The sequence below is a fragment of the Cervus elaphus genome, chromosome 22 (genome assembly GCF_910594005.1).
Source record: "Cervus elaphus chromosome 22, mCerEla1.1, whole genome shotgun sequence".
Classification (NCBI taxonomy): domain Eukaryota; kingdom Metazoa; phylum Chordata; class Mammalia; order Artiodactyla; family Cervidae; genus Cervus; species Cervus elaphus.
The window spans coordinates 45,092,789-45,105,373 of record NC_057836.1 but is presented as its reverse complement, the minus strand read 5'-3'; the positions used below and the strand labels follow the sequence as shown (position 1 = coordinate 45,105,373).

At 45.8% G+C, this 12,585-nt stretch overlaps 1 protein-coding gene and 1 non-coding gene across 5 annotated transcripts in view; one reads left to right on the top strand and one right to left on the bottom strand.

The window, feature by feature from the left end:
* Positions 1-448: 448 nt before the first annotated feature.
* LOC122680087 (apolipoprotein L3-like) overlaps positions 449-12,585 on the bottom strand; it is an 86,727-nt gene continuing 74,590 nt past the window's right edge. For 3 of the 4 annotated variants that reach the window (XM_043881017.1, XM_043881014.1, XM_043881013.1), the window contains exons 2-4: positions 8,056-8,163; positions 6,138-6,258; positions 449-3,468 (exon numbers count right to left, since the gene is read on the bottom strand). In XM_043881017.1, coding sequence (XP_043736952.1) covers positions 2,598-3,468; positions 6,138-6,258; positions 8,056-8,086 — 1,023 coding nt within the window. In that variant the 5' untranslated portion in view covers positions 8,087-8,163 and the 3' untranslated portion in view covers positions 449-2,597. Of the gene's footprint in view, positions 3,469-6,137; positions 6,259-8,055; positions 8,164-11,915; positions 12,015-12,585 lie in introns of all 4 variants that reach the window. The other variant, XM_043881016.1, reaches the window with a different exon arrangement.
* LOC122680953 lies at positions 10,829-10,935 on the top strand. Its single transcript, XR_006336861.1, has one exon. It is a non-coding gene; the product is annotated as a U6 spliceosomal RNA (small nuclear RNA).

Sequence of the window (12,585 nt, the reverse complement as noted above, 5' to 3'; positions counted from 1 at the left end):
AGGTAAACACAGGCAAACTGTTCTGGAAGCTCCTGCAGGAGTCCTGGTGTGAGGCAACCTGGGTGAGGTGTGTGCTGTCTTTCTCTGCCCCTGTGTTTATGGCTGACCCCCACTCACACCTGCACACAAGCCCTCTGCTCTCAGTCACCCTTGGGTGTCCACCCTGGTCCCCAGGTCTGGAGGAGGAGTATCCCCGTGCTCAGCCCAAGTCAGATGACACGGGCTCGCCCGGGCATCCCACGGGCCCTGCGGGGCTCCAGGGTCTGAGGGAAATGATTGGATGGGAGCCCAGCAGGAGGAGCTATGGAGGACGTGCTCCCTGAGAACCTTGGAGACAGGCTCACGGGGAATGAGGTCAGGCATCCGGAGCCCAGGTGAACCCATCAGTCAACGCAAGGAGGCCTCAGTAAATCAGCTCATATTTACTGAACCAGATTCTAGACAACACAAGGTGAAGAGAAGCAGAGCAACCTGAAATATCTTATTCAGCCTCACCCCCAGCTGGAGAAGAAAGCGAGGGTCAGAGAGTCGTGTCTGTTGGCCCCAGGCTGTTTCATCTCCTCACACACCGCAAAGTTCCTTGGCCTTTTTCTGCCTCCTTGTTTCATCCTTCTTTCTTCTTTCTTTCTTTTGATTCAACCTCTGTTCCTACTCTACACTTGGACTTTCATGGATACGTCCCTGATCTCTCAGTCACTCTGGACCCAAGAGCACCTGGCAACGTGTCACATGTTCCCCCCACTGTGCTATCAGCACCAGTGCTGTCACCAACATCAGCATCATCCTTGTCACCAGAGTCACTGCCTGAGGATCCACACGGACAATGCTCCATGCAGACACACGGATGGCCACAGGGACATGGAACATTCCCAACATCACTAATCATTAGAGAAACGCAAGTCACACTACAGTAAGTTATCCCCCCTACAGCATCAGAGGGGCCGTCATCTATATCTACAATGCTCTGAGGCTGTGGAGAAAAGGGAACCTTCCTCCACTGTTGGTGGGAATGTAAATTGGTGCAGCCGCCATAGAAGACTACATGGAGTTTTCTTAAACAACTAAAAATAGAGCTACCGTATGATTTAGCAATCCCGCTTCTGGGCATATATCTAGAAAAAATTAAAGCTCTAATTTGAAAAGATATATGTACCCTGATGTTCACAGCAGTACTATTCATAACGGCCAAGACATTATATTAACCTAAATGTCTGTTGACAGATTAATGAATAAAGCAAATGTGGTACATGTAGACATAACATGGAATACTACTCAGCCATAAAGAATAATGAAATAATATTATCCGTAACAATATGTATGGATCTAGAGATTACTATTCTGAGTGAAGTAAGTCAGACAAAACCAAATATGTGATATGAACTTATATGTGGAATCCAGAAAATAATACAAGTGAACAAATGAATAGAAACAGACTCATAGACACAGAAAAAGGAAATTTTTACCAAAGCTTTGGGGGGACAGATAAATTAGGAGACGGGATTAACAGATACACACCAGATAAACAAGGGCCTGCCTACTGTAATAGCATAGGAACAGTATTCCATATCTTGTAATGAACTATAATAAGCTATAATGGAAATGAATAAAAAAGAATATAGATATACACATGCTCAGATGTTCTGTCATGTCTGACTCTTTGCAACCCCATGGACTGTAGCATGCCAGGCTCCACTGTCTATGGGATTTCCCAGACAAGAATATTGAAGTGGGGTGTCATTTCCTCCTCCAGGGAATCTTCCCTACCCAGGAATGAAACCTGTGTCTCCTGCTTAGCAGACACATTCTTTACCACCTGCAAAGCCCAGATAAATACATAGATACCTGTATGATTGAATCACTTTGCTGTATACCTGAAATTAACAGAATATTGTAAATCAATTATCCTTCAATAAAACAAACAAACAAAAGAAGTCACTGCCTTAGTAAGATACATCGGCTAGGGCCACAGGTGAGTTGATGTGGAGGAGAGGTCCAGAGACCACCAGCAGGGGAAGACTCTTCTTGCTGGGACATCACAGCTTGGGGATGGTGATAGAGGAGCCCCTGCTCCTTCTGGATCCCAACAATCCTAACTCTCTGACTTTATCCCATTTTCACCTCGTTTGTATAACGGGCCTTTTATTGCTAGTTCACCTGACTCTTCCTTTATTCTGCCTCCAGGGTCATCTTTAGTCCAAAGGAAGTGGTTTCTGATGGGAGGGGAGTTTGGGGGAAAATGGATGCATGTATGTGTATGGCTGAGTCGCTTTGCAGTTCACCTGAAACTATCACAACACTGTTAATCGGCTATACTCCAACACAAAGTAAAAAGTTCTTAGTATGAAAAAAAAGTCGCTTCTCCCCGCCTCTCATTCTCTGGTGCCCCCTCCTCCCTTAATCCAGGCTCCAGGCCCCTTCCTTCCCTCTCCTCATCCATCACCTACATCCATCCCTTCCCTGCTGTGGTCAACCACAGAAATGCCAAATTCCTAACCCCCAGCTTCATTAATGTGGACTCCCTCTCTTTCCCTCTAACAAAGTACCTCTGCACGTTAGCCCCTCACGTGTCCCTGGACCCCACACTGCTCTGGGGATGGCTAAATCAGGTCCTCCTCCAGATTCTCATAGATCTGGGTGAGCTCCTCCAACTTCCTCTCCAACTCCCATGCCCGCTGCCTCAGGCTATCAGCTGCTACTGTCTTGGCACCATCGTGCAAGTGCTTTGACTCCTTCACCAGGAAGGCCACATCCACCAGAAGGAAGACCCCTGCAGTGGCCAAGCCCGCAATCCGGGCTCCTTTGGTTATTGTTAAAGCTGTGGTTTTGAAAGCCCCCTCTATGTGCTGGATGGCTGGGACTGAGATCCTCGCAGGGCTCATGTAGATGTGTGCATTGAGTGCAGAGTCAGGGTTGACATTGCCTGTCTCCATGGCATGGATGTTCACTTCAATGCATTGCACAGCTTCTGTGACTTTCTCTGTTGTGTCAACAATGTGGGGGTTGCCCTTGAGCACCTCTAGAAGAACTTTCCATTTCTTGACGACACTTGACATCATGTGACTGGCTTCGGTTTCTGCTGATGACCTCTTCACATGTTCGATGACAGTGGTGGACACACCGGTCACAGCCGCTGCTGCTCCCAGCCCTATCCCAGTGGCCAAGAGCACCACACTGGCCCCCGCTGTCACGGGTGCCAGAGCCAGGCCAACAATGGTCAGAATACTAGACACAGCATCGGTGCTGTAGCCCACCACGTTGGAGATGGTACATCCCTTATGTACCTTGTCAACCTTGTCTGCGAGCTCGTGGAACTTGCCTATGAACTCCTCCAGCTGCCGTTTCACCCGAGGAAACATAATCAGAAACCTCCTCCTGTCCAGCTGCTCTTTGGTGAGTCTTTCCTGGTCCTCCTCAACCAAGGCTCTGTTCAATTCCTTCAGATATTTGTGTAGTTCTCTGGCGTCTTTCCTGTAATAATGAAGGTCAAGGGATTAGAAAGGCAGTTTGCTTGTCTGTAAAATTGGCTCCATAATATCTATTCCGCACAAATACAGATATGTTACAATCAATTAGAAAAGAATTTTATAAATGTAAATTTTTCTCTTTCAATATTAAACACGTTTCATACTTTATAGATGCTCCATCATGACATAGCTAAACTTGGAATAGGTAAACGAAAGTCACCTTAGGATACTGGCAACTTAAGAGAGGTATTTGAGAGAAATCCCAGGTGGTCCAGAGGTTACAAGTCTGAACTCCCATTGCTGACCTTGACTCAATCCCTGGTTGGGGAATGAGGATCCCACAGGTCATATGGCTTAGCCAGAGAAAAGGTATGTGGTAAAGACGTCTCACAGGTGGGTCAACAGCATCACTTCGAAAGAGTCGTTGGAGTGGGAACTCCACAGATACACAAAGACACATAGCACTGGAGGAGAAAACCTTCATTCAAGGGCCTCGGTGTGTAGTGAGAGGTCTCCCTGCTCTTTGCCCTTGGCTACTGGGAAGTGATCCCTAAGCCCCTAGAATTCCAGCTGATAGGCATGTCCTTGCCTGCCTGGGCCTTTGGCCACTGGCCAGTCTCACAAGGTGACGAGTGGCCCAAGGTCTGTGGGTCTCATGGTGTCACTTCTGCCAGCTGGTAGAGCTGGACACTAGGGCACAAGTGTGACTTCCAGGAGGGGCTGGAGATGAGAGGTCAGGGTAATCTGGCTTTTAAGCAAGGTGAGTGTCCCTAATGGGCAGTACTCTGTGCATCTTGTCACACACCGAATCCAGGTCGGTACGTGTCCTGAGGACAATGGAAGCTTCGTCTGTGAAATCTGCCCAGATTCTGCCCTCTGACTGGTGGGCACTTTTCTCCTTCCCTGTAGTAAACTGTAGCTGGGATCATGAAGCTTTCAGTGAGTCCTGTCCACTCTATAGGGAATTCTTGAACCTGAGAGTTGTTTTGGGGATCCCCTAAATTTGCCACTGAAGTCAAAGTAAGGCCAGTCCTGGGCACTGTGCCCTTACGCTTTGCAGATTGGCTGTCTCTATGACTTAGAATTTTTTAAACCCCAAAAGTCAGAGCAGAAGGCAGTTTATAATCATTTGGTCTGCCATCTGCTGTCTTCTAAGCATTGTGCCCTTGACCTTCTCAGTAGAAGGTCACAGGGGTCTACCCACTGCCCCAGCTGACAAGGGAAGCAGGAGATGTGCTATGAGCCCTGGTTTCCCTTGGACTCTCCAGCTCATCTCACTGACTCCTGACCCATCACCCAGCACCCTCAACCACTCAGGGGTCACCAGCTTAACTCACAGTTTACCTGGCGACAGCTTCACCTGCCTGCAGCCCAAGGCTGTGTGCAACTTTGTGGAACCTCTAAAGATACAATGGATTTGAGGAAATATCCTTCTGAATGCCTGAGCCTGAGGAGACCGGCACTTGCACAGCTGGTGGAGGAAGCATTTCCTCTTGTTTGGGGATGTGTGAGGCTCCTCAGAATCCCTCAAATGACATACAGTCGCAGCCACTCATTGTGACTCTGGAGGGCTCACTGAACCACTTGGCCTCCCCACTATCAGGGGGACTCCACGTAGATTAGAAGAGGATCCCAGATTGAGTGATAACCAAGTCCAAGGCAGGGTGTGCAGACACGGTCACCCAGGGCCCTCTAGCCCAGCATGAGGGGATCCCATCAGAGAGGGAAGAAATGTCCCCCCCTCTACTAAGAGGACCTCCGCGAGGGTCACAGCCACTTTGGTTCTGTGTTCTTAAGGCCCACTCTCCTCACTCTAGTCCCGGTCCTGCTGCCCAAGTCTACCTCATAGTCCTCCAAACTGGACCCTCTGCTTCACCCTGACCCCTGGGTCTGACCCTGGTCCAGGCCTCCCTGGTCCTTTGGACAAGATGATTGCTCTTGGTTTCCCACCTCTGACCCTGCAGTTCACTCTGAGGCCATCACTATAATCCATCAGACTGAATTGCTGTTCCCATTGGACACAGGACAGATCTGATATTCAAAGTCTTAAGCCCTGTAAGGCTCAGGATTTGGGCAGGGCTAGATCCAGGATACCACCAGCTCCTCCAGCTCCTCTCTAGCCTCTCTTCCTTATGGGCAAGCAGGACCCTGCAGAGTTGGTACAGTTCCTAACATGGGGAATAGAAAGACTGTAGGCAGAAGCCAGGGATACCGATGACGGTGTCAGGATTTTCTAACTTGTCCCAAAGGACATTCTGCTTGGTTTTCATCACCAGGAAGAAGATCCTTGGGCCCTGTCTCTTCCCAACAAGTTTTTCAAGTGTTAATATTGACTGATTCCTTACTTTGTCATTATGGGAAGCACTTTACATGCATGATCTCGGTGTCCTCACAATAAAAATGAAAAGATGAAGAAACTAAAGCAGAGAGTAGTTCAGTAACTTGTCCAAGGTCACATAACCTGCGCCTTCCTTGCAGGTTTCAGCTCTTCTCAACCCAGGATCATTCACTGTCAGCAAATGACATGGAGGAAACATTCCTGATGGGATCTTGAGAAGGAACATCCTAGACCCCAACAATCGGGTCCTGCCTGGAGGAGGTGTGCCTGCCAGGAGGAAGCTAGCCTGGTGCCGGGGACATGGGTGACCATCCTGGTGCAGCTGGGCAGGTTACCTGGACAAAGTGGCCTCAGTCTTAATTCTTTCCAGGAATTCATTCAGCAGGTGGAGCAGTTCCTTTCTGCTCAGTATGTCCCAGAGACATTCAACGACCTCCTCAAAAAAGATCTCAATATCTAGATGAGAGAAAAGGGAATCAGATTAGAAGAATTTGTGGTGGAACATAAACGTTATTGAGTATAAAGTAGTTAAAATTCATCTTGCTGAGCAGCAGTCACCTGGGGTGCTCTTGGTGGGGTCACCTAGGGATACGGATGGACTGTCCCCACACCCCCAATTTGTGTTGAAGAGTTAACCCCCAGGTGACATTTTTTAAGATAGGGCTTGTAAGGAGGTTAGGTGAAATGAGGTCCTACATGGGATTCCCAGGTAAATTGAGGTCATAGGTGTATTCCCAAGGTGTTCTAGTGGGAAAGTACCTGCCCGCCAATGCGGGAGATATAAGAGATGCAGGTTTGATCCCTGAGCCAGGAAGATCCCTTGAAAGAGGGCATGACAAGCCACTCCAATATTCTTGTTTGGAGAATCCCATGGATAGAGAGGCTGCCAGGCTGCAGTCCATGTGGTTGCAAAGAGTTGGACATGACTGAACAACTGAACACACACATACAAAGAGAAGAAAGAGCAAGTGTGATCTGTTAGTTACCACTTCCAGAATAGACTGGCAGCAGCCTATAAATGAATGCTTTCATGTTTGGGCAGTGAAGCAATTGAATACTCATGTAAAATGGGGTAAAGAATGTAATGATTATAAATAGCCTGAGATCATTGCAGGGTAAGACTACTCCCCAATGAATTATCAAAATCCTTGTGTGATTTCAGAGATCTGGAGGTTATGAAATTGCAGCTAAGATATTGGTGGCCAGGCTATATATATGTGTGTGGGCTGGGACTTGATATAAAATGTGTTTCTTGGTAAATCCACACAAAGAGGCATTCTTCTTATTTCACAGAAGAGGAACATGAAGCTCAGACAGGAGTATGGACAGCCAAAGGCCACAGAGCCGAAAGCTCTGAGGTTGAATCCAAGGTCAAGTGTCAGACATTTCTTGGACATGACTTTGAATCCTCCTTACATTGAAAACTCCTGTGATTTCTTCATTCTACTCTATAGCACACAATGTGGGTTCTTTGCAACTCATTTTTGGTGATGAGCATGCAGTAGCGTATATAGAAGTATAAATATAATGTTGTAGACACAAAACTTAGAAAACATTACAAACTCATGTTACCTAATTTTAAAAAAGACTTTTGGACCACACGCCATTGAGTAAAACTACTATGTGAGAGGATTCCTGCTTCTGACCATAGACTCTAGGATGGGCAGGGGAGGGGATCAAACAGGTGGAGGAGGGGTGGAGCCAGATGTGATCCCTACCACCCCTCCCCTGCAAGTAGGAAGCGGCAAAGGCCAGGCTAGGATTCAGTGCAGGGCCCACTGACCCTTGCAGAGCAGCTGGGCAGGTGGCTGGGCAAGAGCCGGAGGAAACAGCTTCTGTGGTGACACCCCAGGGTCTGGGAGTAGCAGGAGGTTTGAGCCAAGGCAGAGAGCAGGAGAACCTCCAGTGATGCTGGAGGCCCTTCTCTCCCAGGCCTGCCTGGCCTCGGGGACTCCCGTCTGCTGTCCATGCTCCACATGTGCTCTCCCTGCCTCTGTTCTGAATCACTTACTGGGTGCTGGGAGAGGCAGGAAATCAGCACCTTGGTCATGGATCCTGAGCAGAGGGCCAGGAAGGAGGCTGTGGGCAGACCCCAGGGTGAGGGGAATCTCCTGGTCTCTCTTGGAAGCTCAAGGATGCTTATCCATCCTCTTCATAATTCTTGATTCCTCTGGAGTTTAACTCAGCCTGGAAACACCACCCTCAATTCTGGGTCACAGATAGGAACCTTCCAGAGAAGAGGCAGCTGACTACCTGAGCAGTGTCCAAAGTTTTCTGAGCTCATGTTGGCAGCAGGGGCTCTCAGAGACCTCCCATCAGCTCCTTGTCTGTGTCAGGCTGGAAGGAGGTGTGACCTCACCCCTGGGGAAGAGAAATAGACTGTGAGCTCCATTGTGCGGGTGCAGTGGCTTCAGAGAGCAGTGAGGGCCAAGTTCTCTGGTGGGTGCTGCTCAGTCAGCCACCAGATCCTCCAGGGACTTAGCCCAGTGTGGTTCTCTGTCTCCTGCATTCTGCTGGATGACAGTTCAGCAAAATCATTCACCTCCTACAGCCCCTTCCAAGCCAAGTCAGAGTCCTGCTCTCCTGTTGGGGCACAAGGAGAAGATACTCAGACAGGAGACAGCCATCTGTGACGTTATAGGAACAATCAAACCAGAGGCTAGAAGAACAGTTAGGAGGTGATACTCTGGAAATGATGTGAGGTTGGGACACCTGTGTTTTCAAATGGGTAATGACTAATATTAATGATAATATTGATCCAGTGTCTTTGACATGCTGGCTCCTGAAAGTCATGTAAACTTAGCTCAGTCCAAGTTTTCACACTGGTGTCAGAGTTTGGACTGGAACCCGAGTCTTACTGATGCAAATCACACATTTGTGATGACTATGCTCTACTGCCTATAATACACAAAAATATTTATTTGTGGATATGTGTTAATTGGTAAATGGCTCTTTTCATTCCAAAATGATGAGCTCCCTGTGCTCAAGTCTCTCCTTGATAAAGTTCCTGGTGATACAGCTCCCACAGCCCAGGTCCTCCTTGCTTCTGCAAGAGCCTTTTTTCCCACAAGGGCCTGGAGTCCCACCAGCCCTGCCCCAATTCGTCTCTCCCTGCTCTGAGTGGCTGAGAACACCTTCAGGTTTTCTTTCCTCCTTGCTTTTCCCTCCTGAATATTGGACTTGATATAGTTTCTAATTCTTTATGTAAATAATAGTGCAAAGAATATTCACCTTGTATAAAACTTCAACTACATCTGAGACTGTATCCTTAAGCTATATCTAGAAGCAGAATTAAGATCAGATGGCATCAACACCTAACAAATTTCCATACCTAGAGCCAAATGCTATGCAAAGAAACTGTAGCAATTTATGTTCACACTTATAATATATGAGGGTGTTCATCCTTTCAGATATACGCATTCTTAGTGGTCTTTCTTCTAAAAAAAGATCATATCTTTATCATTAAATAATTTATTTTGGTTCTGCATGTGATTAACTTGCCATGGGAGATGAGGAAGGAATGCAAGTGTTGATGATGTGTAGCTACGATTTTTAAGAAAGCAAAAGAGCATCTGTCAACTACTCCTCCTGAGACTTGACTGAAATGATGGTAAAGGTATATATTGGTATAGTACCATCTACTGATAAGAGTGTGTGGTTTCTGTAGTGTAGTGGTTACCATCTTCACCTAACACTCAAAAGGTCTCTGGTTCAAAATCGAGTGGAAACAGCCTCACTTGGGCTTTCCGTGTGGCTCAGTGGGTAAAGAATCCAGCTGTAATTCAGGAGATGTGGGTTCAATCCCTGGGTTGGGAAGATTCCCTGGAGAAGGGAATGGCTACCCACTCCAGTATTCTGGACTGGAGAGTTCCATGTACTATGTAATTCAAGGGATCACAAAGAGTCAGACATGACTGAGCAACTTTCACTTTCACTGATAAGAGCAACTTGTGTTTGTAATTGTTGTTCTGTATTGGTATCGGCTCTGAAACTTTACCAATGGTAACTCATATGTTTTTCCATTAGCTTTTGAGATGTGTACCATTGTATCCTCATTTACAAATAAGGAAGCTGACACATAGGTGTTACCTGACTTACCTAAGTTCAGAAGTCTTGCCCTTGGTACCCTGGTTCCACCCCACTCACTGGGTTAAGAACCCATGGCCTGCCTCTCCTCCCTCTGCTGTTAATAAAAACAAGCATGGGAGCAATAGGAGACCAGAGTCTTTAACAAATATTTGAAGACTCACTGGATGGAGAAGTGATAGCTGAATAAAGAGGAGTGCAGTAGAGGGAGAGAAACAGGGAGCGTGTTCACAGGAGAGAAGAATGGTCTGCTGGGCAGAGCCCCAGAGAGGGAGCAAGATGAGAGGAAGGCCGAGGGGAGAGCAGGGGACAAGTTCATCAACCCTACATCCCATCCCATATTCACAGCATCCTTCACTCTTCACCAGACTTTTAGAAGGTTACTTGAGAATGAGATGCAGGAAAAAACATAGATTACTTGTTTAATTATGGAGGAAGGTAAAGTATACCCATAAGAGAGATAGACGTGGGATCCAGGAATCAGGAACATAAACCCAGTGGGAAGGGAATCCAAGGATCCCAGCTGTGTGTGCAGCAGACCTAGAGAGAAACCAGTCCAGAATGGGATAAGAAGTCCAGAGTCTGTGGGGACAGGGGACTCGCTATCACATGAGTCACAGTTGGAAAGAAATGGAGGAAATGTTGAAGAGAAACAGTGCAAGGGGTCAAGATGAAGCCAGTTAGAAACATCAGGAAAAACTAAAGCGCAGGAGGAGAAGGGGATGACAGAGGATGAGATGGTTGGATGGCATCACCAACTCAATGGACATGAGTTTGGGTAGGCTCCGGGAGTTGGTGATGGACAGGGATTCCTGGTGTGCTGCAGTTCATGGGGTCGCAAAGAGTCGGACATGACTGAGTGACTAATCTGAACTGAATGGAACAGCTGAGAAGCATGTGCAGCTGTGTGGTACAAGTTAGCTCTTAAAAAATGTATTAAATGCTCACTTTGGAAGCACATATACTAAAATTGGAATGATACAGAGAAGATTAGCATGGCCCCTGCACAAGGATGACATGCAAATTCATGAAGTATTCCATATTTTTATACCAATACAGTATACTAACGCATATATATGGACCTTAGAAAGATGATAACGATAACCCTATATGCAAGACAGAAAAAGAGACACAGATGTATAGAACAGACTTTTGAACTCTGTCGGAGAAGGTGACGGTGGGATGATCTGAGAGAATAGCATTGAAACATGTACATAATTAAGCGTGAAACAGATCACCAGTCCAGGTTGGATGCATGAGACAAGTGCTCAGGGCTGGTGCCCTGGGATGAGCCAGAGGGTTGGGCTAGGGAGGGAGGTGGGAGGGGGCTCAGGATGGGGACACATGTAAATCCATGGCTGATTCATATCAATGTATGGCAAAAACCACTACAATATTGTAAAGTAATTAGCCCCCAACTAATAAAAATAAATGAAAAAAAAAGTATTAAATTATCACAAAAAATGTAAACGCCTTTGTTTGATTTTTTAAAAAATCTAAAGTAAAAATATCTATGTCCGAGTCCTTTGGAGACTGTTTTAAAACTGAAGTTATATTAATATATATAATATGATATAACTTACAGATATATAATATAGTGATTCCAAAATCTTAGTTTTATTTTATTTATAGTCATTATAAAATAACCTTTATCTTTTAAAATGAAACAGAGTATTTAAATATGTGAAATAAATGTACTTGTTAATTTAAAAATCAAAATACACGCCTAGAACTTGGGAGCCAAAACACTGAAGGGAGGAGGAGGATTAATATCTCAGTTTACAAAGCTGGGAATCAAGAAATAGTAGGTCCAGTGGAGAGCATAGGAAACAAAGATGTAAATAAAGTGCTTACAATACAAAGCTTCCTAACAGAGGATATGCAATTAGTGGAATAACAATATAAGGAGAAGAAGGGGACAGGTATAATAGAAAGTTTAAAAATAAATGAAAGCTTTATTTTTCCTAATAAGAAGTAAATAAATACTATCAAATTTAAGTCAAGAACAAGCAAAATACAACACCTACTACTTATTAGTGATTGTGGTTGATGACTTCCCACTTTGCACCAGGCACCTTCCCAGTTGCTTGGTATGAATTCATTTCCTTTTAGTTCTCACAATGATCCTATAAGAAAGGAAACTGATGCTCTGAGAGGTTAAGTAACTTGCTGAAGACACACAGCTAGTCAAGAGCCAGAATCCAAATCCAGGTTCCTGTCTCCTGTGCACACATTCTCACACTATTCCACCTCCCAATGTAGTAAAATCATTTAAAGAGATCAATTAACTATCTAAAGAAGAAGCATTTCCTTGGGAAGGAATGAGCAGAACCCTGTGTACAAATTGATCTGTTTAACCATATGCACTTAGGACTGGATTGTTTTAACTCTAAGACAGCATAAGTCACTTTATTGTAGTCAGTAACCCACAAGAATGGGGAGGTTTCTAGTGCCACCACCTTGAAGATGATGGAGGCAGTTGAATTAAATGCCAAGAAGAAATGTGTGACTCCTGCTGTGACAATTGTCAGTGTAGGAGACATGTTTGTGTTGGTGAAACCTAGTTCTCTAGAAAAGTAGGCATGAAAACAGAGCTAAACCAGAATAATGAGAGTGAACTGTGACCTTCAACAGATATTGTCCAGCAGCATTTTGCCTACCCACATGTGCGCCCTTGGGCTTCCATCCCCTCAAAGG